The 24,299-nt window shown below is 35.1% G+C and overlaps 1 protein-coding gene across 2 annotated transcripts in view; it reads left to right on the forward strand.

Annotated features, from left to right (window-relative positions):
* Positions 1–565: 565 nt before the first annotated feature.
* ddx31 (DEAD (Asp-Glu-Ala-Asp) box polypeptide 31) overlaps positions 566–24,299 on the forward strand; it is a 29,805-nt gene continuing 6,071 nt past the window's right edge. Inside the window, exons 1-19 of one of the 2 annotated variants that reach the window (XM_087253556.1) lie at positions 566–918; positions 1,033–1,349; positions 1,445–1,520; positions 1,611–1,654; positions 1,733–1,803; positions 2,027–2,091; positions 3,016–3,060; positions 3,161–3,202; positions 3,303–3,367; positions 3,719–3,838; positions 3,989–4,095; positions 4,412–4,626; positions 6,012–6,176; positions 9,088–9,147; positions 11,215–11,265; positions 11,404–11,543; positions 11,955–12,039; positions 14,427–14,538; positions 16,373–16,568. In XM_087253556.1, coding sequence (XP_087109682.1) covers positions 817–918; positions 1,033–1,349; positions 1,445–1,520; positions 1,611–1,654; positions 1,733–1,803; positions 2,027–2,091; positions 3,016–3,060; positions 3,161–3,202; positions 3,303–3,367; positions 3,719–3,838; positions 3,989–4,095; positions 4,412–4,626; positions 6,012–6,176; positions 9,088–9,147; positions 11,215–11,265; positions 11,404–11,543; positions 11,955–12,039; positions 14,427–14,538; positions 16,373–16,568 — 2,078 coding nt within the window. In that variant the 5' untranslated portion in view covers positions 566–816. Of the gene's footprint in view, positions 919–1,032; positions 1,350–1,444; positions 1,521–1,610; positions 1,655–1,732; positions 1,804–2,026; positions 2,092–3,015; positions 3,061–3,160; positions 3,203–3,302; positions 3,368–3,718; positions 3,839–3,988; positions 4,096–4,411; positions 4,627–6,011; positions 6,177–9,087; positions 9,148–11,214; positions 11,266–11,403; positions 11,575–11,689; positions 11,885–11,954; positions 12,040–14,426; positions 14,539–16,372; positions 16,569–24,299 lie in introns of those variants that run through there. The other variant, XM_087253557.1, reaches the window with a different exon arrangement.

Below are 24,299 nucleotides of genomic sequence, written 5' to 3' on the forward strand. Positions count from 1 at the left end.
ACTAAGCTGAAAAGAAAATCAATGATACTATATTAGATACATTTTAAAATAGACTGTCCTGCTTTTAATGATTTCAGAAGACTTTTTATAAAATAAACTCTCTTAAGGAAATGTTTAGCAAAGTGACACCTGGAGAGTTAAACAGTTTACAATTTTTATCCTGTAATAGCGCTAAAAATCTTGTTTAATTTATGCATTTATTTGTTTGTTGATTTTTAATTGTATATCAATTATTAAAATGTCATTCCTATGAAAATAGCCTTGGTTGCTGACATGGAATTAAATAAAAGTAAAATAAATTGCATTACTATGTTTGATAAAAACTGAAAAAAATCATACAACATTTATTTATTTTATTATTGCAGATCAGTAATATAGCACTATACATTATTAAATATGCATAATTAAAATTTCCATTAATTAAAATTTCCAGAGTTCCATTAATCAGCGCACTTTAATTTAACGACTTTACTTACAAATAACATTAACAAAATGAGTAAAACATTCACAGTTCTCTGCTTCACGCGTGGGGGCTTTTATTTTGGTAACGTCATCACCCGGAAATGCCTTCAACTTGTAGTGGACGGAGTAAAAACACGTGTGAAACTTTTCTCTCTAGATGTGCAGTTGTTTACATTGAATATTCACGGTGTAAACGTTAACGCCATGCGCATTTAACGTGCTGCTGACATTTCCGTCACTCGAATAAAGGATAATATTTCCTTTAGCTAGCGCGAGTGTTCTGTCAGAGCGTGGTATAGATATTTTACTAGTACACCTCTTGTTTTAAAAGGGGTTTACAACCTGTTTGCGGTCATGGCTGAGGACACGCTGATGCTCAACATCTCCTCAGGTTCTGTACAGTTTAACAGAAAAACAAACCAGAAGCATTTGTCATCATCAGAGAAATGGGCACAGGTAAGTCAGTCCTGCACATCCTGTCAGTTTCACACTAATGTAACGTTACTTACATCACGCAGATTTGCTTCAGATTGAATGTGAAGGGCTGAACCCTGTGTGTTGACGTTACAGAAAAAGAGAGTGGCAAAAAGGAAGGCTGCCGTTGAGCCCCAAGAGAGCAGCGCCTCTAAACAGAGGAAGATTAATCAAACTGGTCAACAGCACGCACAAAAGCAAACGCTGCAAACCCCTAGAAGCCCCTCTCAGAGGAGCAATAACAGAGACACAGAGGAGAGCCCGGTCCAGAGAGAAAACTCAGAAGCAAAGTCCCCATCAAAGGTGAAAACATTTCCAAAGAAAGCTCCCACAGAGCATGAAGACCATGGCAGACCATTTATCAAGACATCGTCTCTCTTCAGAAACAACCCAGAGATCCCTGATGTCCTCAGGTAGATGCAACACATTTGAGGTTGTACGAATAGTCTCTTCTCTCGGATTTGACCTTTCAATGCAATTTACCTGTCTTTTTTTCTTCTTCTTTTAGTCCTGCTGTAAATCAAGTGAAGGAGAAAGTCTTCACCAGCAACACGTTTGAAGAGCTGAATCTGCATCCACATCTGGTGAGAGGAAGAACAAACCGAAACGTTTCTCAAGTCAAATGCTCCTCCTGTATTTATTCATATGCATTTCTGCTCTCAACTATTTGACAGGTGGCCACGCTCCATAAGGTGTTGAACGTTAGCAGTATGACGAGGTACTGCAAGTTCATCTTACACTTTGTTTTGTCCCCTAGCTTTGTTTTGTTTTGTAATTCACATTGTCTCTCTTTTAGTGTCCAGAAACAGACCATACCAGTGCTGATGTCTGGTAAAGATGCTGTAGTGCGCTCCCAGACTGGATCAGGTGGTGTTTTTGATATAAATAAATTTTATTAAAATAAAATATAAAAATATAAGATGTATAACCGAATTACTAGAGTAACAAAATGTTGAGTGTCATATTAAACATTAAATTGAATTTTATATTGAATGTGTGGTTTGAAAACTATAAAAATAGAAGTCATGAAAGTGTTTGTTAGAGAAAGAATGTGCTGTATGTAAGGTTTGTTTATTTATGTGTTGTACAGGGAAAACATTGGCATATGGGATTCCAATGGTTCAGTTTTTACAAGCGATTCAACCGAAAGTCAAGGCAAGTCAAGTCTTGAACAACTCAATTTTAAAAAAATAATTTTAACAGTAAAGTTACTACAGTGAAAAAATGGTTATCAGTATGAATACCCATACTTTAGCAGAATCCGGTAAATAACCATAAATTGACATTACCAGAATTCCCTACGTGGCACTTCACATTTGATGTGTTGTTGTTGAAATAACTCTTTTTCTATTTTTTATTTAACTTGTTAGTTATATACATATTTTATCCGTTTAATTTAAAACCAGAAAAAATGTTGCTACTGTGTTTGTTATAATGTGTTTCTGACAGCCAATGCTGCCTTTGACATTTTGCTTTTCTTTCTTTTTTTTTCTTTTTTTAACAGTGAAATTTGACCAATGTACTATTTTCAGCTCATGCTTTGTTCGGTTGTAGTTTACGTTCTGAAATATATATAAATATATATTGTAATTGTAATTGTGAAACCAATTGACAAACCAATCAACCCTTGTTTATTGAGCTCTCTTTTCCCCCTCATCGAAATGTAAACAGCCTCTGCTGATTAGCTTTAGGTGTGTTTTTCCCCAAACTATTTTTTTTTTATTTGTTTTTTTTTTTTTTTTTTTTTTTTTTGAACATTATTAACTGCACCTCTGTGCTGAACATTTACACAGAGTTTAACCTATGGCTGCAATGAATGCAATACAGGACAGTTTGCATTATGTAAGTCTACATTATAGTCAGCATTTAAATCCCTGCTCACGGACCTTTCTTCTTGTCTAATTGCTGTCCTGTCATCCAGTTACTGTTCTACTGTGCCAAAAGAAGCCTGCAAAAAATAAATCTTTTAATAAAATTTCTACTACATTTTGTACTGTCAATAATTTTGCTAAGGATCTGTTTTACGGTCATAAACATCAACTTTCAGTATTATAAATGAATTTTTTTTTTATTTTTCAGAGATCGGATGGGCCTTTAGCTGTTGTGATTGTTCCAACCAGAGAGGTACTTTATTGTAGTTATTCTAAATAATGTCATTTTAAATTTCTCTTTATGTACTTATTGTGTTTCTGTCTAAAATGCCTCTCTGATTTCTGTCCCTCAGCTTGCCTTGCAGAGCTTTCAGATGTTTCAGAAGCTTCTTAGAGTGAGAATTTGCCTCTTTTTCTATATTTCTGAAGTCATTGAAATTTCACAAAAATGCTGGTCTTTAAAAAAAACTTCATATATGCATGTATTTGTTTTAGCCTTTCACCTGGATTGTTCCAGGAGTTTTAATGGGAGGAGAGAAAAAGAAAGCAGAAAAAGCCAGGTAAACAATATATACTTTTTGGTTAGATTTCAGTTGTTTATATTCAAATGATTTTATTTCCATTTTGATTAGTTTGTTACTTAACTGCAAATAAACAGCATTTCAGATATTTGGGTTCTGTAAGATTTAATACGTTTTATCAATATATATCTTTCAGCATGGATGCATTAAATTACAAAAAACTGCTGTAATGCTTTTTTGTTAATTTATTTACAGCTTCTGAGCATAAGAGACTTCAGAACCCATACAAATCTTAGACACCTAACATTTGACTGTAATCTACATTCAACAGTATGTCTTTGATCTTTCAGTGTTTTTACTTGTCTTTGTTTGACTTTGTGTTGACTTCAGACTGCGGAAGGGCATAAATGTTCTGATCTCGACTCCAGGCCGACTGGTGGACCACATCAAGAACACACTAAGTATTGCTTTCAGTGCTGTGCGCTGGCTCATTCTGGATGAAGCTGACAGGTCAGTGTGATTACTAATTTGATCAGATAATGTCATTGTGTGATGCACTAAGCTAAATACCTGTCTTATTCATAGTGAGATTTTCATTAATGACTATTTACATTTGTAGTATCATGTGTTATAACCAGTAATCTTGTTCGTCCATTAAAGGATTTTGGATTTGGGCTTTGAGAAAGATCTGACTGTGATTCTGAATGCACTGAACGCCGCTGGACCCGACAGGCAAAATGTGCTGCTTTCAGCTACTATAACTGAAGGTAAAGCTGTTCACTAATGCTTTCACACAATGAGGTAAAGTTTGAGTGAATGTAAAGTTGAGACAGTTAATGCTCACTATATACAGTAGGAAGTACATCATTGACTTTATTCTAACAGAAGCAGCTTGGAATAAGCTGACAGGCCCTTTATCTCTGTGAATAGCAAAAGTTTTCAAGGACCTTTCCAGTTTAAGCAGCTCTACTTCGTCACAATAACGTCTTACTCTTCCAACATTTTCGATCACAAAAGCATTTTGGGTGACAATCTACATATGTACGCGAGCGCTTAAGCTGATCGTGTTCTCTGCACTTGCAGGACTGTCCCGATTAGCCAGTATCAGTATGAAGGATCCTGTGAGTGTCCATGTGTCAGAGGGGAGTGAGGAGACAGTTGAAGCGTGTCCCCAGGCGGCCCCTCAGGCTCTGTCAGACAGCTACGCAGTGCCTGAGAGACTACAGCAGCACGTGGTGGTGGTGCCCAGCAAGCTCCACCTGGTCTGTTTGGCTGCCTTTATTCTGGCCAAATGCAAGGTAGAGAGGACCGTTTGTTAATCCCCACTTATTAATGTGCAGTGTTATGCTGCAGATCAACTCTTGTTATTTCTGTTTGTATATAGTGTTTTTTTTTTTTTTTTTAAAGAAAATGCTTAATCTCACTAAGGCATATGCAGATATTCTACATTATATTGTGATAATGAGATGGCACAATTTTGATGTCATGGATACTTCAAAATATTGTGAATAATTATTTAAGCTTTAAGAGTGCTTTTGGAGAATATTCACGTTGTATTTGCAGAGGTGTCCATAACAGCGGCAAATATTTGGAGACTTAATTGCATTGCTTAATAGTTCAAACATTTTTACATGAATCTTCCCTACTATATGCTAAAATGTTGATTGAAAATTGTGTAAATATTTATAAGGCTATTGTATGTTAATACTGTGAAATACAGCTTTAATAGTTCACATTGGTTAATTTAACTAAATTAAAATGAAAAGTACAAAAACAAATGCCTTTATTAATCTTAGATGATGTTAAGTTCTTAGTTGATGTCTAGTAACACGTTAAAAACAGTCTTAACCTGATTACAAGTCATTAGCATTTTATTAAATGGAGTTAAGTATTGTCATGATACCATATACCATGATATAAGCTCCAGGAATTAATCGCAACAAGAAAATTTGATACTGCCTTAAACCTAATTGTCACTGAGGCTTCATTCTTCAATGAAAAAATGCAAACCAATGCCTTTTAAAAATCAGCTTAAATTTTTATATGTTAAACAAATACCTTTGTTTATTCATGTGAGGGCAAAGTTGTATTTGTATCAGCTCTTCAGTTTTCATGCTTAAAATGTTACTTTTGCTGCTTCTTCAAACTACCTTTTTAATATAAGTTGAACCAAAACAATATAATATTCAATCCAATTAAATTTGTAAAAACGATTAATTTAGCTTTGTCAATTTGTATTGGGACGACATGAAGAAATTGAGTAGATCCTGGCATTTTTTACAGTGCGTGACCCTTTAAAAATTATTTTGATTTAATGATTTGTGCTAAAGAAACTTTATTATTATTATTAATATTATTGCCAAAAACGTTTGTTAAAATACAGTTGCCTATAGATTTTGAGGAAGCTGTAAGACATTTTCGGATTTTATTTGGTAAATAAAAAACAGATTTGGTTTAAAATAGGAATATTTTTTTAACATTATAATTTTTTTATCATCACTTTTGATCAATTTATTGCTTTCTCATTGGATAAAAGTATACTAATTAAAGCTTTGTGTGGAATGGTAGTCTGAACACAATTGTTAGAATGTAAAATTCACAGATGGCTTTCTTGAATACTGCACTATCATTCACAGTAGTAGCCATGGTTACATACTGATGTTTACCACGTTTTTGTTCATAGTTTGAGCAGCGTCAGAAGTTGATCATCTTCATATCCAGCTGTGAAGCTGTAGAGTTTCTGCTCAATCTCTTTACTGCAGTCCTCTGTGAAATTCCCAGCAACACCTCATCTAAAAGTACCTCATGCCTCAACTTCTACAGACTGCATGGCAACATGAGACAGGAGGTGAGACATTTTATGCCAATTTAAAGATTTTTTTTTTAAAGATTTTTTCTATCCGAAGTCCAGTTAGTCAAGACTTTTACATAGAATGTATATTAGTCAAAATATTGTAATTTTAATTTGTTTATTTTTAATTGAATAGACCAATTCTTATTGCATGTGTTGCTTTATAGTTGAATATGAATGTCCGAGTTATTTATCCAAAGTATAAGTGACTTTTTCTGCTGTAAAATGTTAATGGAAGATTTTAACTAAATATTTCAGTGAATAGTGATTCGTATAATGATTTTATGAATTCATATTCTATGGTTACCATTCCTTTGAGATTCAATACACAAACACACAGGCAAAACCACCCAAAAATACCCAGTGCTCCTGATGATACACTGATCTTTTAAGTGAATTAAATTGTTTTGCAAGAAAGTGAATGATATTTACAGCATTATTAAAAACAGTCCTTCATGTGCTTGTGCAAAGTAACACGCGAGATCATTTTCAGCTTTTTAAATATAAATCGAAGCATCATCTAAGATGCTGAGTGACATTTGATGAATAGTTTGATGCATGCATCTCTTATTTTCTCCCTCTTAAATAAACAGCATCAGCTCACATGCATTATTATGCAACAAAAAGTGTTTAGTTTCAGCCATTACTCAGGTCTTTAGTGTCACATAAAAATTTTTATTAGTTCAAAGATTCTTTGATAAATATACATTTGAAAGGGATATCAATGTATAAAAAGACGGCAGTGTATGTTTTTATTTTTTAAAGTCCAAGAAAAGTTTTTTTTTCTTGAAATATTCTCTTTAATGCTCACTGTATCTTGGTCGGTAAAGTATTTTTAGTTTTCTAGGATAATATTAGGATCCCTGTGGTTATGAAAAACTAGAAAATATCAGGGGCTTTTAAACTCATGCTATTCAGACCTGAGAAGCAATAAAATCTTAAAATAATCTGCATGGTTCTATTATGCGAATCTCTAAAATATTTAATTGAAAAGAAATAGCTTTTAGTGAGTGCAGTAGCTATAAGAATTTGTCTTTATTCATGAACCACCGAGCACAGAGTCTTTGAACTTTTGGATATCATCCTCCAAGTATAAGCAGTGTTTATTAATATATAATGTAATACATTTAGATTAATTTACAGCTTGCCCATCTATCTTGCTAAAAATACAGTCTCACTGTTATTTAATCAGAAATTAAATAATCAGATTTGCACCTAAAGGAGCATACTAAACTACCCTCTCCCAAAAAGACCATGTCTCTTAAAAGCATCCAGAAGCACTAGCAGCATATGACACCAGGTTTGACCATGATAGTCTGGTTGACCAGTAGGGTCTGCCGGCTCTTGGCCAGCTGGCGTTAAGGCAGCAGCAGCAGTCAGTGCCCTGTGGCAGTGTCAGGGGAACTGCATCCTGCCACTGTCCAGCCTTCAGCCTCACCCCCTCACGCATGGAGCTGCCATGGGTTGCCCATATGGCACTGGAAGGGCGAGGGACTCTGGAGCCTCTTCCTCAGATGTATGAGAGAGCAGGTCTGGGTGTGGTGCTGGCCTGTAGTGTTATGGATGGGTTTGGTAATGGGACGGCGCAGGCTGAGCTCTGGACGCCTCCTCCGATAAGGAGAACCGCAGGAGACGGGCAGCTGTTCCAGCACATAACAGATTGTGCTCAATGCCGAAGAAGAGAGAGGAGCTGTCGGACAACCCATCCTTAAATGGGCTCATATCAGCGCTTCTGCTTCATCTTTTGTCCCAATATTTAATGTGCCTCTTAATAGTTTTGATATAATAGTGTTCAAAATTAATTAGAGTTTCTTTCATCTGTTGAACACAAAAGGTGCTGGAGAATATTAGAAACCAGTAGCCATTCACCTCAATAGTCATTTTTCCTACTATGAATGTCAGTGGTCTACAGTTTTGAGTATTATTATTATTTACTTTAGTGTTTAACAGGAAAAAAATAGTTTATTTTTCTGGGAAAGTCCCTGAAATTAACAGAAATCTTTTCTTTCAGGGAGTCCTGACTAAGATGACCTCAAAAAACATGTTTCACAATTATCCCACCTTTAAGACAAATAAAACATACAAAACATATTCAAGGCAGGAATCATACATCAACGTCCTAGTTAAAACAACAAGAAGTCTTTTTCAGTTCATGGTTTAATAAATATTGAAAATTAGCCAAAGAAGGAATTAGATCTAAATGTGTAAGTGATATAAATTTAGGAAATAAATTAATGAAAGTTAAAATAAATGTGTAAAAGTTTGGGTGAACTTCCTCTTAAACTATAACGTTTCTCTCTTTTTTCTCTTCAAAATATATTTATTGGCTTTTGTTTGAACTTCAGAACTGAAACATTAGGGAAAAAGGTCATAAAATGATTCTGAAATTATGAAGTTTATTTTCCCAATTTCTGTTTAACGGAGAGACTCATTTCCAAACATAATAGTTTTAATAATTAATTTCTAATAACTGATTTATTTTATCTTTGCCATAATGACAGCAAATAATATTTTTCAAGACATTTCTATACAACTTAAAGTGACATTTAAAGGCTTAACTAGGTTAAATAGGTTAACAAGGCAGGTATGGGTAATTAGGCAAGTTATTGTATAACGATGGTTTGTTCTGTTGACTTTTGAAAAAATATATAGCTTTAAGGGGCTAATAATATTGACCTTAAAATGTTTTTAAAAGACTTTCTCAAGAAGAAAAAATATTATCAGACATACTGTGAAAATTTCCCTGCTCTGTTAACGATCGTTTGGGAAATATTTAAAAATGAAACAATTAAAAGGGGGCTAATAATTCTGACTTAAACTGTATGTTATGTGGACATTATAGCTTTTCTCTTTTATACCATATTTTGTTGTGAACATGCCTATTTTTTTTTTTTTTTATTTTTTTTAGGAGCGCACTGAAGTCTTCCAAGAGTTCTCTCAGTGTAAAACTGGCATTCTGCTGTGTACGGTGGGTAATTTCACCTGACATCATTTGTATATTGACTGACACTGACAACAGTCTAAAGCAGCAAGGATAATTTAGGTTCCTTTTAAAAATCTATAAAAAATTGTTAGCATTTGACACGTTGCTACATTAATCTGATGATGTGGCTCAAGTTGCATAGCAGTCAGTTGATATGAAATTTTAGGGACAGGTGTGTGTGTGTGTCCACCTCCTCCTCCACCATGCTGTCACACTGCAGAGGAGCTCCTGGAGTGAACGAGTGCCTCTGTTCCTGCTGACAGCCTGGCATGACATTGTGTTGCTCTCCATCTGTACCAACTCTATAGCTGCAGACTCCAGACACCGCAGCACACTTTTTACACTCGCTGAGTTTGAGAGCTGGAGTTAAGATTGAGAAGTGTCTGAATGGTCATCCTTAAAAAAGTGATGTGGTGTAGTGGTTAAAGTTCAAGGCTTGTGGGATCTAGTCTGCTTCCTTATAGTTACACAGAGAAAAGCATGAATGTTGGTTTGGGTTTATTGGTAAAACAGTGTAGTGTGTCAGTGACATACAAATGTGTAAAGTACAGTAGAGTGAATTATGGCATTGTTTGCTCTTATAACAAATAATGCCTCATTCGAGACAAACCAAGCTAAAATAGAATTACATGTGATAGATTTTTGGTGTATAAGACGACTAGAATTTAATGGCATTACTCTTTAAACAGCCACATTATGCAGTGGTTTACATATTAATATTTATACATAATGTAATTTTAATATTATTTATTTAATTAAGTTTGACATATTTATAAATATTTAGAATGTGTATTTTGTTGGTTTATTTTCTGTTTGTTTGGTATTCTTCCATACAATACTTGACTTAATTGTTATTTCAATCAGGGAAAATCCTCAGAATTTTGTGATACCTGGGAGGTGTTTTTGAACTTTAACCATTAAAGAAGCTTTGGAAGTGTGAAGATGTGGAATGTGAATAAGTTTTTGATTGGATTTCTTTTTTATTTTTTATTTATATATTATTATTATTATTTTAAGTAAGGATTAATATTTCATTTTTATTTTTCCCTAAACCTGTCTGGGGTAAGTTTTGGCTATTGGGGTTTGATTTATTGTACAAGCTTGAAAAATTATTAAAGACATGTTGTACAGGTTGTAATTGTTTTAGTTTTTCAGCGTAATGTAAAATATTATCCTACCAACTAGCTGAAAGAAGTTTAGTTTGTCATCTAATATTTATATTTATTATCTCAGACACTGCTTTTCCCAGCTGTCCTTGTTGTATACATAGTTTTTTTAAACAAAGTATGTAAAATTGTATTTCAACCGGGCTTGAAATTAACCTTTTTTTCTTGGTAGCGACACCGGTGCTCCTAACTTTAAAAAATGTAGGCACACCAGACAAAATTTAGTGACACCCACCAAAATTATGAGCACTGTTACTACATGCTTTATATTAACAGATTTATTGCATTTGAAAAAATCAACTCTAATCAAAACTAACAAATAAACTAAAATCTGCACACACTGCTTGACGTGAATAAAATTAGCTGTACTGTTCTCACGGGTGCTGTCTGATATTGCACAGTTGATATTGACATTTTTTGCATACGGCATCTTAATAGCAAGACTTTTGTTTACTGCAGCAAAGTTGACATGACAACTGTTTTAAACCATTGCTGAGCGCTGCGTTTGGTGTTTTTAGGTGCAAATATGCTTATGCGTGAATGCCTCCTAATTCCGCACATGGTAAACATTTTGCTGTGAAAACCGTTCGCATGACCACAATTTTATGCACTCACACAAATGCTCTCAAATATATTTTGACCAAATGGTTGCAATTTCAAGCCCTGTTTAATGTAAAATCTCATTTCAACGTCATTTTACTAGAGATTTTAATAGTTTATTACAATAAACTTTTATATTAATATTATTAATAGTTTATTACCATAATAATAATGATAGCAGTGTTTCCACATTTCTCTAAAACATCTGATGTGCTTATTTTGTTTCAAGTTCATAGTTTAAATGCTGGTTAAATATTTAATAGTTTTTTGTTTATTTTTCCCTCAGGATGTAGCTGCACGTGGTTTGGATTTGCCTCAGGTTACTTGGATTGTTCAGGTTTGATTTCTTCATGTTCAAGATTTTATCATTTGCATAATTGCCAGTGTGCAACATATAAACAAATTTATTCAATTTCTTCACAAAAATTCTAAATATTCTGTATATTTTTAAATGAGTGTCATGTTTCTGTTTTAGTACAATCCTCCAGTTTCTGCAGCAGAATATGTTCATCGTGTGGGCCGCACGGCTCGAATCGGAGCTCAGGGTAGCAGCCTGCTCTTCCTCACCCCCTCCGAGACCGCTTTTGTGGATGTGCTGGCCAATCACAACATCAGGTGTGTGACAGGCCTCTCTCATATCTATCAGGTACTTCTCATTTCAGTGAACTCCTGTGGGACCAGTCCTCTGTGATGGTGGATGAGCTCCAGTCCCTGACAATGTGATTAAAGATGGTCAAACTGCTCTTGTCTCTGTTCCAAAGCCCACAATACAGCAGTCGAGAGCTGGACTGATGAGTCTGTGCTGGTGTGAAGAGAAAACACACTCTCAGTCTCTCTGCGTGAATCTGCTCTGCTGTCAAAGGGGCTCTAGCATTTGCCTCATGTTAAGGTTTAGAGTGCTAAAGGAAGGCGTTTGGTTGGGTTACAGTTGCAGAGCATGATCTGTAAAGCTGACTAGAAAACTAGTGTGTATGTTTTATTTATTTTTAATATATGTCCTCAACTTTTGGCTTCTCTATTCCTCAGTTTGTCTGAGATGAAGATGGTGGACATCCTGTCCACACTAATGAAAGACGAGCGCTTCAAAGGCAGAGGGAAATGGGACAGCAAGGTAAATTTTGACATCTTAAGTCCAAAGAGTGCTTTGGTTTTTACCCTTGGGCATCAATTAAAAAAGGTTCTAAAAAGGTTATTGAAAGTTTTATACTTTCTATATTAGGGCCGTCAATCAGATAAAATATTTCATCTCAATTAATGGCATGATTGCTATGAGTTAACTTGTGATAAATTGCACATTTTTCTAGGTATATCTTAAATTATTGTAAAGATGAATTTTGAAACCGCATAACAATAACATCAGGGAATTAAGTGTCTCTATAAAACATTGTTTTATACAGATGCACCGAAATGAAAACGAAGCATGATGAAGGACTTGGCAGAAAAATTATTTTCTGTTTTTTCCCTCCAATACATTTAGCAAAGTTTTTACCATGGCATGAATAAAAACGTCAAAAAGGGTTTTTGGTCAAGATTTTTTCTTGGTGTTTAAAGAAAAATAATCAATTACAAAAGTACAATAAATACATAAATGAAAAAGGGAAAAAAAAGAATATATATATATATATATATATATATATATATATATTTTTTTTTTTTTTTTTTTACACAACATTTTTAATGTTCCAGCAGACAGTAGATTAGCAATATAGAATATAGGCTAATAATACAGAATATAGGCTAACTTTCAGGAAGTGTTTAAAAAAATATATATATTTTGTGAGCATATCTAAATGAATGTTTAGAAAAATGCTCTTTGTAGCTCATGGGCCTTTAATGGCTTTTCTGAGTTAAAAGTGTTGAGACATTATTTAAATGTGGTTTATCTACTTGCATGCAGACGAAATAATGATGAAGTAATTACAAGAAATGAGATGCATTTAAATATGAGAAACTGTTTCTTTCATCAATATTCTTAGGGTGCTTTCACACAAGCACTTTTGGTCTGCACCCAGGTTCGTTTGGTTTTAGAGTACAGTACAATTAGCCAGTGTAACCTCTGTCTTCTGAACTCTGGTGCGCACTTGTGAACCATACCCGGGTCCACCTGAAAGAGGTTGTCTGGGGTACGGTTCACGTGAACTCTGGTCTGGTTCACTTCTGGTATGAACACAATCCTACCAAATGACGGAAGTGAACTGCTAACAGTACAACAAACTATCATTTTTAGATTGTTCATCCGTGTCTATATGTCTGTGTATCACGTTTTGTACCTTGGTGACAAGCAGGACTGAGCAGACCAAGCGGGCCAGGGCAAACATAGTGATAATGTCCTTTTATCTCTTCCAGAGTCGCCTCCTGTATGTCCAAAACCAAAAGATTCATTAAAAAAAGAACGACGGTGATGTGCATATGTCATTCCATTTTGGCGCTTTGCTTTTGTAGCCATCAGAAGGAAAAAAGACAGTGTAAACACAAGTCAACTAAGAAGGTGGCAAGGGGGAACAATCGAACCAAGTGTGAAAGCACCCTTAATGTTCAAAATGCGATCATGTCATTTGACATTAAATTTGATCAAAACTACATTTAAAATGGTCTGAAATCAAAAGCCGAGACTTTATTTTAAAAGGAAAAATAACCTTGGATGCCAGATTCCCTATAAATGATACTTTGTGAATTTTTCTTTGTCCCTCCTCAAAGTAACAGCAATAAAAGAACTTGCAATAAAACATCCTCCCACATGCACCTTCAGTAGTTTGTTGTTGCTATTCTGTCTGTTTTCTTTTTTTTATTTGAATCAACAGCCCAGTTCAGTTTTAAGCCCTTTTAGACAAACTGGTTAGTGCAAAAGCAATGATAAGCTTGTTGGAGCCATGCATACATGATTTGTAGTAGAAGAAATTGCTCTGCTCACTTATAATGCATGCCTCATGTGCTGATGACAAATTTATGTCACATGAATCCCAATGTATACTCAAAATGAAAGTAATTTGGGCTTAAACCTTAAGAACAGCGGTTCTGATCCAAAGAGTCAATGTTGACATGTTTGACTGCACCACTGTTATAACTTTTCAATCTTAGTTGAAGCTCACATGTGGTTGAAAAAGCAAGTCTAGAGAACAGCTGTGAGAGAAGAATGGCTTTCTCTTTATCTCTTTTTTTTCTCCCCTCCCTCTGAACAATGAGAGCCATCTGACAACAATGAGCGAATGTTTCTGCCAGCGCTCAGTCAGTCCTAATCCTGATTTAATGTCCTTTTCCCTCATCACCACCAATGGGCTGCTTGTAATCCTCTGTCTTGCCTCCCCCCTTGTTAGCAGCCTCATTTGAGGGTCAGAGGTCATTGACAGGGAGGGTTGATGTCATTAGTGTGTTGAACCATTAACACTTTTATGATGCTCCTGTTTTTTTTTTTTTACATCATTTAATATAATGCGCTTTTTCAATATTGTTTCTGGATTGTAAAATGTTGATTTCTGCTGTTTGCCTTGATGTGTGCAGAGATCAGCGGATGCTTTTGAGCAGGAGGTGCGAGAGAGAGCCACCTTGTTACAGACTGACTTTGAGAATTATGTTCATGCCAGTAACGAGTCTCTGCAAACAGCGAAGAGCGGTGAGATTAAATGCTAATCACCTTGAATAGTTAACTGTTTAACTGGTAGTGCAGCCCTAGTGCAACCCTAGTATATACACATACTGTATGTACAGTGCTCAGCATATATGAGCATATGAGTACACCCCTCATATATACAATATTATATTTGTGCATATACATTAGATTAACTTATGATAACGGTCCAAAAACTAGTACACCCAAATGTATATGTTATAGAAAAATATTAAATACAAATGTAAAAAAAAAGAGGAAAAATCAAGAGAAGCTAAAAAAATTGGGTTGAAATTTTGCAGGATGTAATTTGTTTTTGCAATATTTTGCTTGAGTTGAATTGTATCATCTTTCATTTTCTAAATATGCTTGGTGACTAAAATATTATTTTAATAAATTTATCTGTTTAATAAATCTGTTTTGTTTAAATGTACCAAAATACATTGTCTTTATTCACTGAGAAATTAATAAAAATATACATTTTTAAAATGGGGTGTACTCATTTATTCTGAGCACTGTATGTCTTCGACTTGGAATTGTACATTTCTACCTGACATTTTTGTTAAAATTGAGTTATTCACATATTATTAGCCTCTAACTTTGAATTATTATTGTTTTATTGTTATTTATTTTGGCAATCTAGATTGTGATCATTTAAAATGTTTGCATAATAATAAAACATCGGTGACCCTGGACCATAAAACGTCATAAGTGTCTGTTTTGGTTTAGCTTTTTAGATTTATTGAGGAATTGAGGTTTACATCAACTGAATGCTAAATACAAAATATTTACATTGATGTATACTTTGTTAGAATTGAATGATATTCTACAAGATACAACTCTTTGAAAATCTGGAATTAAAGGATTAAGCAAAATTCTAAATATTGAGAAAAATACCCTTTAAATTGGTTTAAATTAAGTGCTTAGCATAATCTACTCAATGCATAATACTAGTTTTTATTTAACTTTTATCTGTAGGAAATTTACTGAATATCTTCATCAGGGTATCTGCAGGCAGAGTCTTAAAAAGTCTTAATTTTATAAATTTTAAAAAACATTTTAGGCCTTAAAAAGTGTTAAATTCACTGATATATTGTCTTGTAGGTCTTTAATCATTTTAAACAGGGTTTATTGTCCTTTGTTCGTGTAAAGCTACCCAATTAATCCAACACATCAAATCACCAACATTACAGCTTAATAAAACTTATTTACTTATATTTATTATAACTTAAATATATTTATATTTAAAACTATATTCATAACTAAGATTATAACAGTTGGTTGTCCATACATTTAGTTTTTAAAGAGATTTTTATGTTGAAAAATTGTACAGATTTTTTTTGATGGGGGCAACTACATTTTATTTCTGCTGACCAATTAATAAAATCCTCAGTGTTCAGCCCTATTTAATATTTAATTTTTCATGGTCTTAAATTTGACTTGGCGAAACCTGCCGAAACCCTGTTTATGGATTATAATTTTTTTCCTAAACATCCTAATGATTTTTGGCATAAAATAAAGTTCAATAAATTTGATTTGTACAATTTTTTGCAGGCTATTGCCAAAAAATACCTGTGTATTTTGTACTGTAAAATCTCTCATTCAGCTCCAATGCAAATGTGTAAAGAATTTTTGCATGTTTACTTCCTCAATGTTAATTGCATTAGTTGAAAAATAAGTCAAGCACGTTTCAGAAAACATTTCTGGTACAGAAAAATTAATATAGAACATTAAAACACAATTAAACGTTAGTGATTTATTGCCTTTGTATCCTTTTAAATACTTGAAAATGTTTACTGTCTGGTCTGTACAGTAAGTGTTTTTCTTTTTGCTCCCGTAGCACTGCAGTGTTTCTTGAGAGCTTATACCACATACCCATCCAGTCTAAAGCACATCTTCCACATCCGCATGCTGCACCTGGGCCACGCTGCTAAGAGCTTTGGCCTGAGGGACGCACCCCAGGGCCTGGCCAGCTCCATAAGCACTAATCCTGCCAACAGCAAACACTCCAAGAAGGCCAAAGACAAAGCCAAGAGGTACTGCAACTTCTCAAAAATTGGACAGTCATTTATTAATCTGTCAAACAGTTTGCTGTGCCAGAGAGTATGATCTAGTTCTGCTTTTAGATAAATTTAGCTGGGTCGTGTTTGATGATACATTTTCTTCTGTGCTTTCTAAAACTTTTGGGGGGAATCTTTAAACTTAAAACTTTCTTTTTTTTTCTTTTTTTTTTACCTCGACAAAAATATTCTGAAAAGTTTCTTGAGCAGGAATCCAGAGGAATAACGTATTATTTTAAAATTATATTAAATAGGGATATTTATATTAAATATTTTTATTTAATTTACCTTATTTTAACTTTCAACAACTGTTAACAAACAGAGCACTTCTGTGAGGTAGCTTGAACAATCAAGTAATGAATAACATAAATTCTTTACTTTTGGACTTTAGTGCAACAGTAAATAAAAAAATCTAATAAAAACAAACATCACCTCAACTTAAAATACCTGGCAGGTTTACATCCCAAGTTTACATATCTCACAGTCTGTTGTCACCATCTACTTTGTAAAACCTCCAGACCGCAGACATACTCATGCTTTCTGCTTCAAGCTGCTTCTGTGTTCTACTTTGCCAGCATTTAACTAATATCATCTCTACAACAAAGTGATGTCATGCTGCACAAGTTGCTGTTTCTGTGTGAAGTCAAGAAAGAAGTCTAACTTTGTGCCACCGCATAACTATAGATGTGTTAAAAAATAATGACAATATATATAATATACATATATATTCAAGTCCTGATTGGGAAGCAATGTCCGATTTTGATCAAGTCTAAAACCGCGTGATTAGGCCCAATTTGGACATCCATAATATTACACTAGAAAAATTCATTCAACTTTTTTATTGTAACAATAGCCGGGTTTCAATCTTAACATAAAGTGTATCTATTCTGAGAAAAAAGATTAAAGAAAGGGAATAAATCCTAAATACTAAATCAGTCCATCAAGTTGTTAGAGCAGCTGACTGTAATATTGGTAACCTTTGCTACATCAGTCATTTTTAACTACATTGGTAACATTTAATCTTCCCTACATCAGGGTTTATTTGGCAAATGTATTTCCATCTCTCTCTCTCTCTCTCTCTCTCTCTCTCTCTCTCTCTCTCTCTCTCTCTCTCTCTCTCTCTCTCTCTCTCTCTCTCTCTCTCTCTCTATATATATATATATATATATATATATATATATATATTTTTTTTTTTTTTTTTTTTTTTTTTTTAATCAACTACATACTAAAGTATTAGTACGTTTTACAATTTCTAGCAAAAAGGAAAGAGTTCTATCAAGTAAAAAAAGCCTGTGTAAAACCAACAGCTTTGTTCATTTTAACCCCTTATTAGAGCCATTTTGTTGGACATTGTTTTACTGTAAGTGTGTTTTCATGATGGCCATGAAAATCATCAGCATGACTGCGCTGGAGAAAAGCCCACAGTTTGCACATGCTCTTGGCAGCTGTGAGCCTTTCGCCGCCGCAGAGCTCTTCGGGGTCAAAGAGGACTAGTCAAGTCCTGCCTTTACCAGCTGTACAATTTACCTTTCGCCTTTCACACACTCACCTCTCTCGCTTTCCCTCCACCACCTTTATGCTGTGATATACTCACAAAGCCTATTGAAAAATACATCCTTTAGAAAGAGCTGATTCTGTTGCTTTCTATTTATGGCATTTTCTTGTGTCTGTGAAAAAGTATGTTTGTCATATTCTTTGGAAAATAGGTTTTAAATTGCAGTTGATGTTAAGCAAACGTATTTGCTATTTTATTCTTGTAGAGTTAATTTCTCACAAACCTATAGTTTGGTAGTTTCACTTTAAATATATATTTTCAAACTTGATGTTTGTAGTGAATGTCTCTATTATTACAGTTAATTATCGAAATACATTTTTGTTACTTTTTATCTAACTTAAGCATTTTATGCATATGTTGTGGAGTTGGCAGAGGCCCAAATAAAAAAAGAGGCACTGTTTAAAAAAAACACACACACACAACAAAAATATGTGCAAAAAAGATATAACATTACAAAGATAATTAAAAAATGGTCAGTATTGCAATAACACTACAAATGCACTTCAAAACAATGTGAAGACTGTGTGAAAAGTCAGAATCATAAACCTAATATAGTATATTAAAAAAAGCATTATTGGGGCAGCATGGTGACGCAGTTGGTAGAGATGTCGCCTCACAGCAAGGTCACTGGTTCAAGACTTAGCTGGGTCAGTTGGCATTTCTGTGTGGAGTTTGCATGTTCTCCCCATGTTCTTGTGGGTTTCCTCCGGGTGCTCCAGTTTTGGATAACCATAATTACTATAGTGTGTGTGTTTGAATGTAAGAATGTATGTGGGTTTCCCAGCGATGGGTTGCAGCTGGAACGGCATCTGCTGCGTAAAACATATGCTGGATAGGTTGGGGGTTCATTCCGCTTTGGCGACCCTTGATTGGTAAAGGCACTAAGCCAAAAAGAATATGAATAAAACATTATCGTAAGATTAACAGCATTGGTGCCCAAACTCAGTCATGGAGGACCGGTAATTGTTATTAAGAATTTAGCCTAAGAGCAAGGCTAGTTAGAGCTTGATTGCAGGGCAATGACACTCTAGGACCAAGGTTGGGCATCCCTGAGTTAAAATGTTTTGTCTGTCAATACATAAAAATAGCCTAAACATTGTCATAAATGACCTTTTCCATTAAGGGACCATTTTGCCATTAAGTGAAGTCAGTTCACTATCTTATGCCGCAGGCACACTAAAGGTTAAACATGCTAAATTCTGTCATACAGCACTGCGAAAAGGGGTGGGATTAAACAAGATAACTAGATGTTTAAAAAAAAAAAAGATTGGTCCATATTTTAAATTTGTGTCCATAGGTCATGTTTTGAGTTTTGTCAGAGTTAACCAAGCTTGAGCTTTGCAACGCAGCGAACTGTGAAACTTGTCACTTGAGCTTGCATGTCATGAATGGAAGTTGAAAACTGCAGTGTGATCTCGGCTCTAATGTTTGAGTCACAGAATTTTTGTTATTGAATTTATTCATTCAAAATACAGATTCAATCAGGAATAAAACACTTTTTATTTGTTCTGTTTTGTTTTGAGCTTTTTAGCGACGAAAAATTTGCAAAAAAAAAAAAATATTTTGACAAGACCATGTCTAAAATCTAAATAAATAACATTGTGTTAATTGAACTATTGAATGAAACAAATATGGCACTTGCAAATGTGCTGATAAGCTATTTAAGAAAAAAAAAACACTTTTGTCATGTTGTTAAATTAACTTTTAAGAATTTGCTTCCATATTTTAAAATTTGGGGTATTTTAATCAATTTAGATGCCATTTTGCCGCACACTCCTGGAGGTGTGGTAAAAACATATTTATGTTAACATGACAAACATATCTATTTGTTTATTAATATTTTTGGTTGCCAGCCCATAAGTACCTCAGACTTGTATTCACCATACATAAGCAGAAATCATCATTGTGTTAATATAATATTAATTGTGAAGTAAAAGTTCTATTCTTGTCCACTTGAGCCCTAACAGGAGGAATAAAGGAGTTAACAACCCCACCTTCAGATTTAAGCCAGTTAATACCACCATAAAAATTGTTTTATGTAAAGTAATTCAAACAGCAGTCAGGAACACATCCACTCTTTCCTAGTCCATCATTTGTTTTGAGAAATGAGGCATGTGAATAATTGTGGTAAGAATTAGAGCTGCTCAATTGTTTCAGCATCAATATCGCTATGCGTGTCCGCAATAGTCACATCACAGGGTTTGCGATGTTGAATTCGGATTATAGCTGGTCAACAATTGAGAATACATGAGATTTGTGGAGTCATTGTGAAGTATAATGAGTGAAACTTTATCATTTTTATGTGTTTTAAAGGCTTTTCAAGAAAGTGTAAAAAAGTATTCAGCGCTATAAGGTTTGTAACTTATTGAAAAATTATTTTACTGAATTATTAATACAATGATGACTACAGTTTTATTTGACATTTTTTTATTCCATTTCTTTTCCTGAATACTAATTGACTCACCAGTAAGCCATAACGCACTGTTTATTTTACTTCTTTTTCTTTGCTCTATGGTAATTATTCTTGCTTGCATTTTGTTTATTTTTAGGTACATGATTCACACCCTTATAAAATCACCCCAATTGATGTAAATGAATTATTTTTCCCCTAAAACAGAGCTATTCAAGCCATCTTGTGAAATTATATTCGTATTGCAATGTATATTGCTGAAAAACAAAATATCACTACTCAGATTTTTCCAATATCATGCAGCCCTAGTAAGAATAATCACAACTCTTAGGGAATAATATGAATGCATGTAAGCTTTCCTTCTGACATGTAAATGTTATATTACGATTAAGCCCTTACTTTGTTATTGTCCATACACATGTAAATGTAGTGACAAACACAGACAAAATATGGTATAGTCTACACACCCAAGCATTAGGCCCCGTTTACACTAGTGCGTTTTAGTTTTAAAACGGCGTTTTAGAATGAAAACGATCCACGTCCACACTCGCGTTTTACCCAGCGTTTCTGAACTGCCCTCCGTCCACACCAAAACGCTGAAAATGCACATCACGTGACCACACTCACACTCTTTGTCAAGCGCTGCAGCCAATCTACCGAGATGAGAGCTCTGCTAGTCGGACTTCTCATCAAGCATCTCCCGCTGGATCTAATCTCACTATATTTATTAAACGGGCTATTTCATTCATCTTGTTGTCTTTATCTAACGACATATTCCCTGACTTTGGTCATTGGAATCTATTACTTGTTCTCAGGTAACGTGTTTTGGCTGAGCGCAAAGATAAGTTAATGATTAATGTAAGCACGTACATTCTGTATATTGACTGATCGCTTGCCTTTATTTCCTATAATGTATACACTTATTGTATGTTATACTTTTATAATGGCCATTATCGATTATTAAAACTGATATTCAGCAAAAGAGAGGGCATGTTTCGTATTTTCACTGAAATTGAAAGGAGGCAGTTGTTATCGGCTCCGTTTTGTTATAAATATCCACACAGTGAAGATTACGCTCATAAATGCAGCACGATGCCTCAACATTTCTGCTGTCTGTTTAGTTGTTAATATTAAAATGAAAATAGGCGATTCCTTATATCATGTTTACATTTTATTGTTGACAAAGTGAAACAACGTAGCCAGGGTGATGTGAATGAAGTTATAAAATACACTGTTCCCTTTGAAGATTTACCCGTGTCCTCGGTATTGTCTGTTTACCATATCAAACTGAGAAGAAGAGACTGCAGCCTTGATCAAACTTGCGAAGTCTGAACTTACACGGAGAAGATGCAGGACTGAACTGTGTGTGTTAAGCTACTTAATATTGAGGAAACGCACCAATCAGAGAGGCGAATGTCGGCAGCCCCACCTCCGTTTTCAGATGTCTCCGTTTTCCATCATCCACATTGAGACGGAGCAGCAGCGTTTCAGAATGAAAACGGCCTCTCCAGCGTTTTCGAAACGCTCCGTTTTCGGCGCTCGAGAACTCCGGCGTAGTGTGGACGGATGGCGTAACCGTAGCAATACTTATGCGTTTTCAAACTAAAACGCATTAGTGTAAACGGGGCCTGAGTCTAGTGTGGCTTATTTCCTGAACAAATGTGATCATTTGTGATTGCAGGTGACAGGATGAGGATGGGGGTGATTGATGTACTGATGATTTGCCCAGTACATCACACTTGGGCTGTTAACTATGAGGTTTGGCCAGTGCTTGACACTGCAGTTATTAGTGGTCATTCCCACAGGATTCAACACAGCTCTGCTAGCATGGGGTCTGGTTAGCAAAGGCCATGTCCAGACTAGTCTTGGTGGTTTAAGCCTTCTTTTGTGCATCCATGTGGTCAGGACCCTCAATTAACCCAAGCTTTCTAAACGTCAGTACAGTCACATGGTGAAGAGCTTCATCTATCCATGCACACTTTTGTGTGTGCGTTTAAATCCAGAATATTCACACACTTCTATTGTTTGTCATGTTTTATAGCTGACCCGCACATGCAGTGATCACAGTTGTCTTGTCAGACCAAAACTGTCATCTGGAAATGTCTGTTATTGTCAGTGTTTTCTGCTGTATTTTACTTGCCTCGCTTTCATCCCACCTTCAGTTGTTCGGTGTGCCTTTGAGATAAAGGCTCAAAGCCCTTGCGTGCTGTTTCTGTGTTGTAAAGGGAGTGTCAGGTTCGGTTTGGTAAAATCGGATGTTAAAGTTGCTTAACTCAAGGTTAGTGACACATTAAATTTAATTGAGTAGCGGTGTTGAATTACAGGGTGGAAAACAGACTCCCAATAGTCGCTCTTAACAGAAGAGCTTGCTCCGCTGTGGAAGGACGCTGTGTGCTTTCTTAAAGTAGCTACTTTCATCAGAGAAAGCTTTATGTGAAACTATAAGAGCTTCACATTTAAAATGCCACAAACAAAACTCTGCAAGGGTAATTTTATAATCTAGTCAGTTGGGAAAGAGGGTTGCAAAAAGAGTGTTTTTATTGGGGTGCGTCTCTTTTTTTTTCTTTTTTTTTGTACACAGTGACAAACAGCACGTTTGCCTGAATTGTAAACAGAGCTGATCTTTCGTATTAAACCAGTTATTTTTGTTCATATTGCATCATAAAACAATACATTTTGTGAATTATCGGCTTTAATTGGAGGTTGACCTACATAGGTTTTTCTCTGGCCGATGTTGATTTTTATGCCTCTATTTATGCCTCATTTCCTCTAAGTGGGATGGTTCAGTACGGTACAGGTCACCTTTATCAGGCTTGTGTCTCCACAGTCTAAGGATACCAATGGTACTCTTTTGGTAGGCGTGGTGTACGACAAAGTTGCTGTTGACGTCATTCAAGCTTAAAGAAAAGTTAAAGTAAAGCTGTACGGGTCGTTTACATATCATAACACTTCTCACAAAACAGATGCTTTATACACAAATACTTGTGTATAAATGTTCATTACTAACCTTTCTATGAACATGATCTGATTATAGCTGTAGGAAGCTAAAAGGATTCAAGAAGCCGCACTTTAATAATCACATGCACATTATTATCAGCAGCTCAAGTTCGTAATTTCAAATATAGACGCGCATCGAGAGACCGCTAGCAGAGCTGTCTAGTTAAAGCACTTGTGCTTAGATTGTCTCGTAAACAACAACAGGACACACAACAGATTTAAATTTTCTCCCTAGCTTTGTGACTGTTCATCAAGATGACGACAAGGTTTGTTTGAGCTCAGGATAACCATGGCTTGTTATTATATGTATATATTATTACGGTGTAATGTCTTGGATGTGTATTTAAAAATGACACTCTCTGTGTTTTCATTCTCCTGGCTTGCGCTAGTGACGTTTCTCTGTAAATCAATAGCATTCAGGTGCACGTCTAGCTCCACCTTTTGTTAACCTTTTGTTATGCTAAACCCCCTTTGGAAAGGGTACCCAAAAAAGTAGTGTGGTACGGTTTGCTTTTTGGTACCTTTTGACAGTGAAAACGGACTTAAAGCGTACCGTACCATACCACTCAGTGGAAACGGGCCATTTGGCAAGGGTATTCAAAGTACAGTACAATTCTCTTCTTGGTACCTTTTGACTGTGGAAATAGACATAAAAGCGCACCGTACTATACCGTCAGTGGAAACGAGCCCATAGAAAAATGCTGTCAATAGCACCTGAAGGCAGAGGCACTACCTGTAGCTGAAA

The sequence above is a fragment of the Danio rerio genome, chromosome 5, assembly GCF_052040795.2.
Source record: "Danio rerio strain M-AB ecotype USA chromosome 5, GRCz13ab, whole genome shotgun sequence".
Lineage (NCBI taxonomy): Eukaryota > Metazoa > Chordata > Actinopteri > Cypriniformes > Danionidae > Danio > Danio rerio.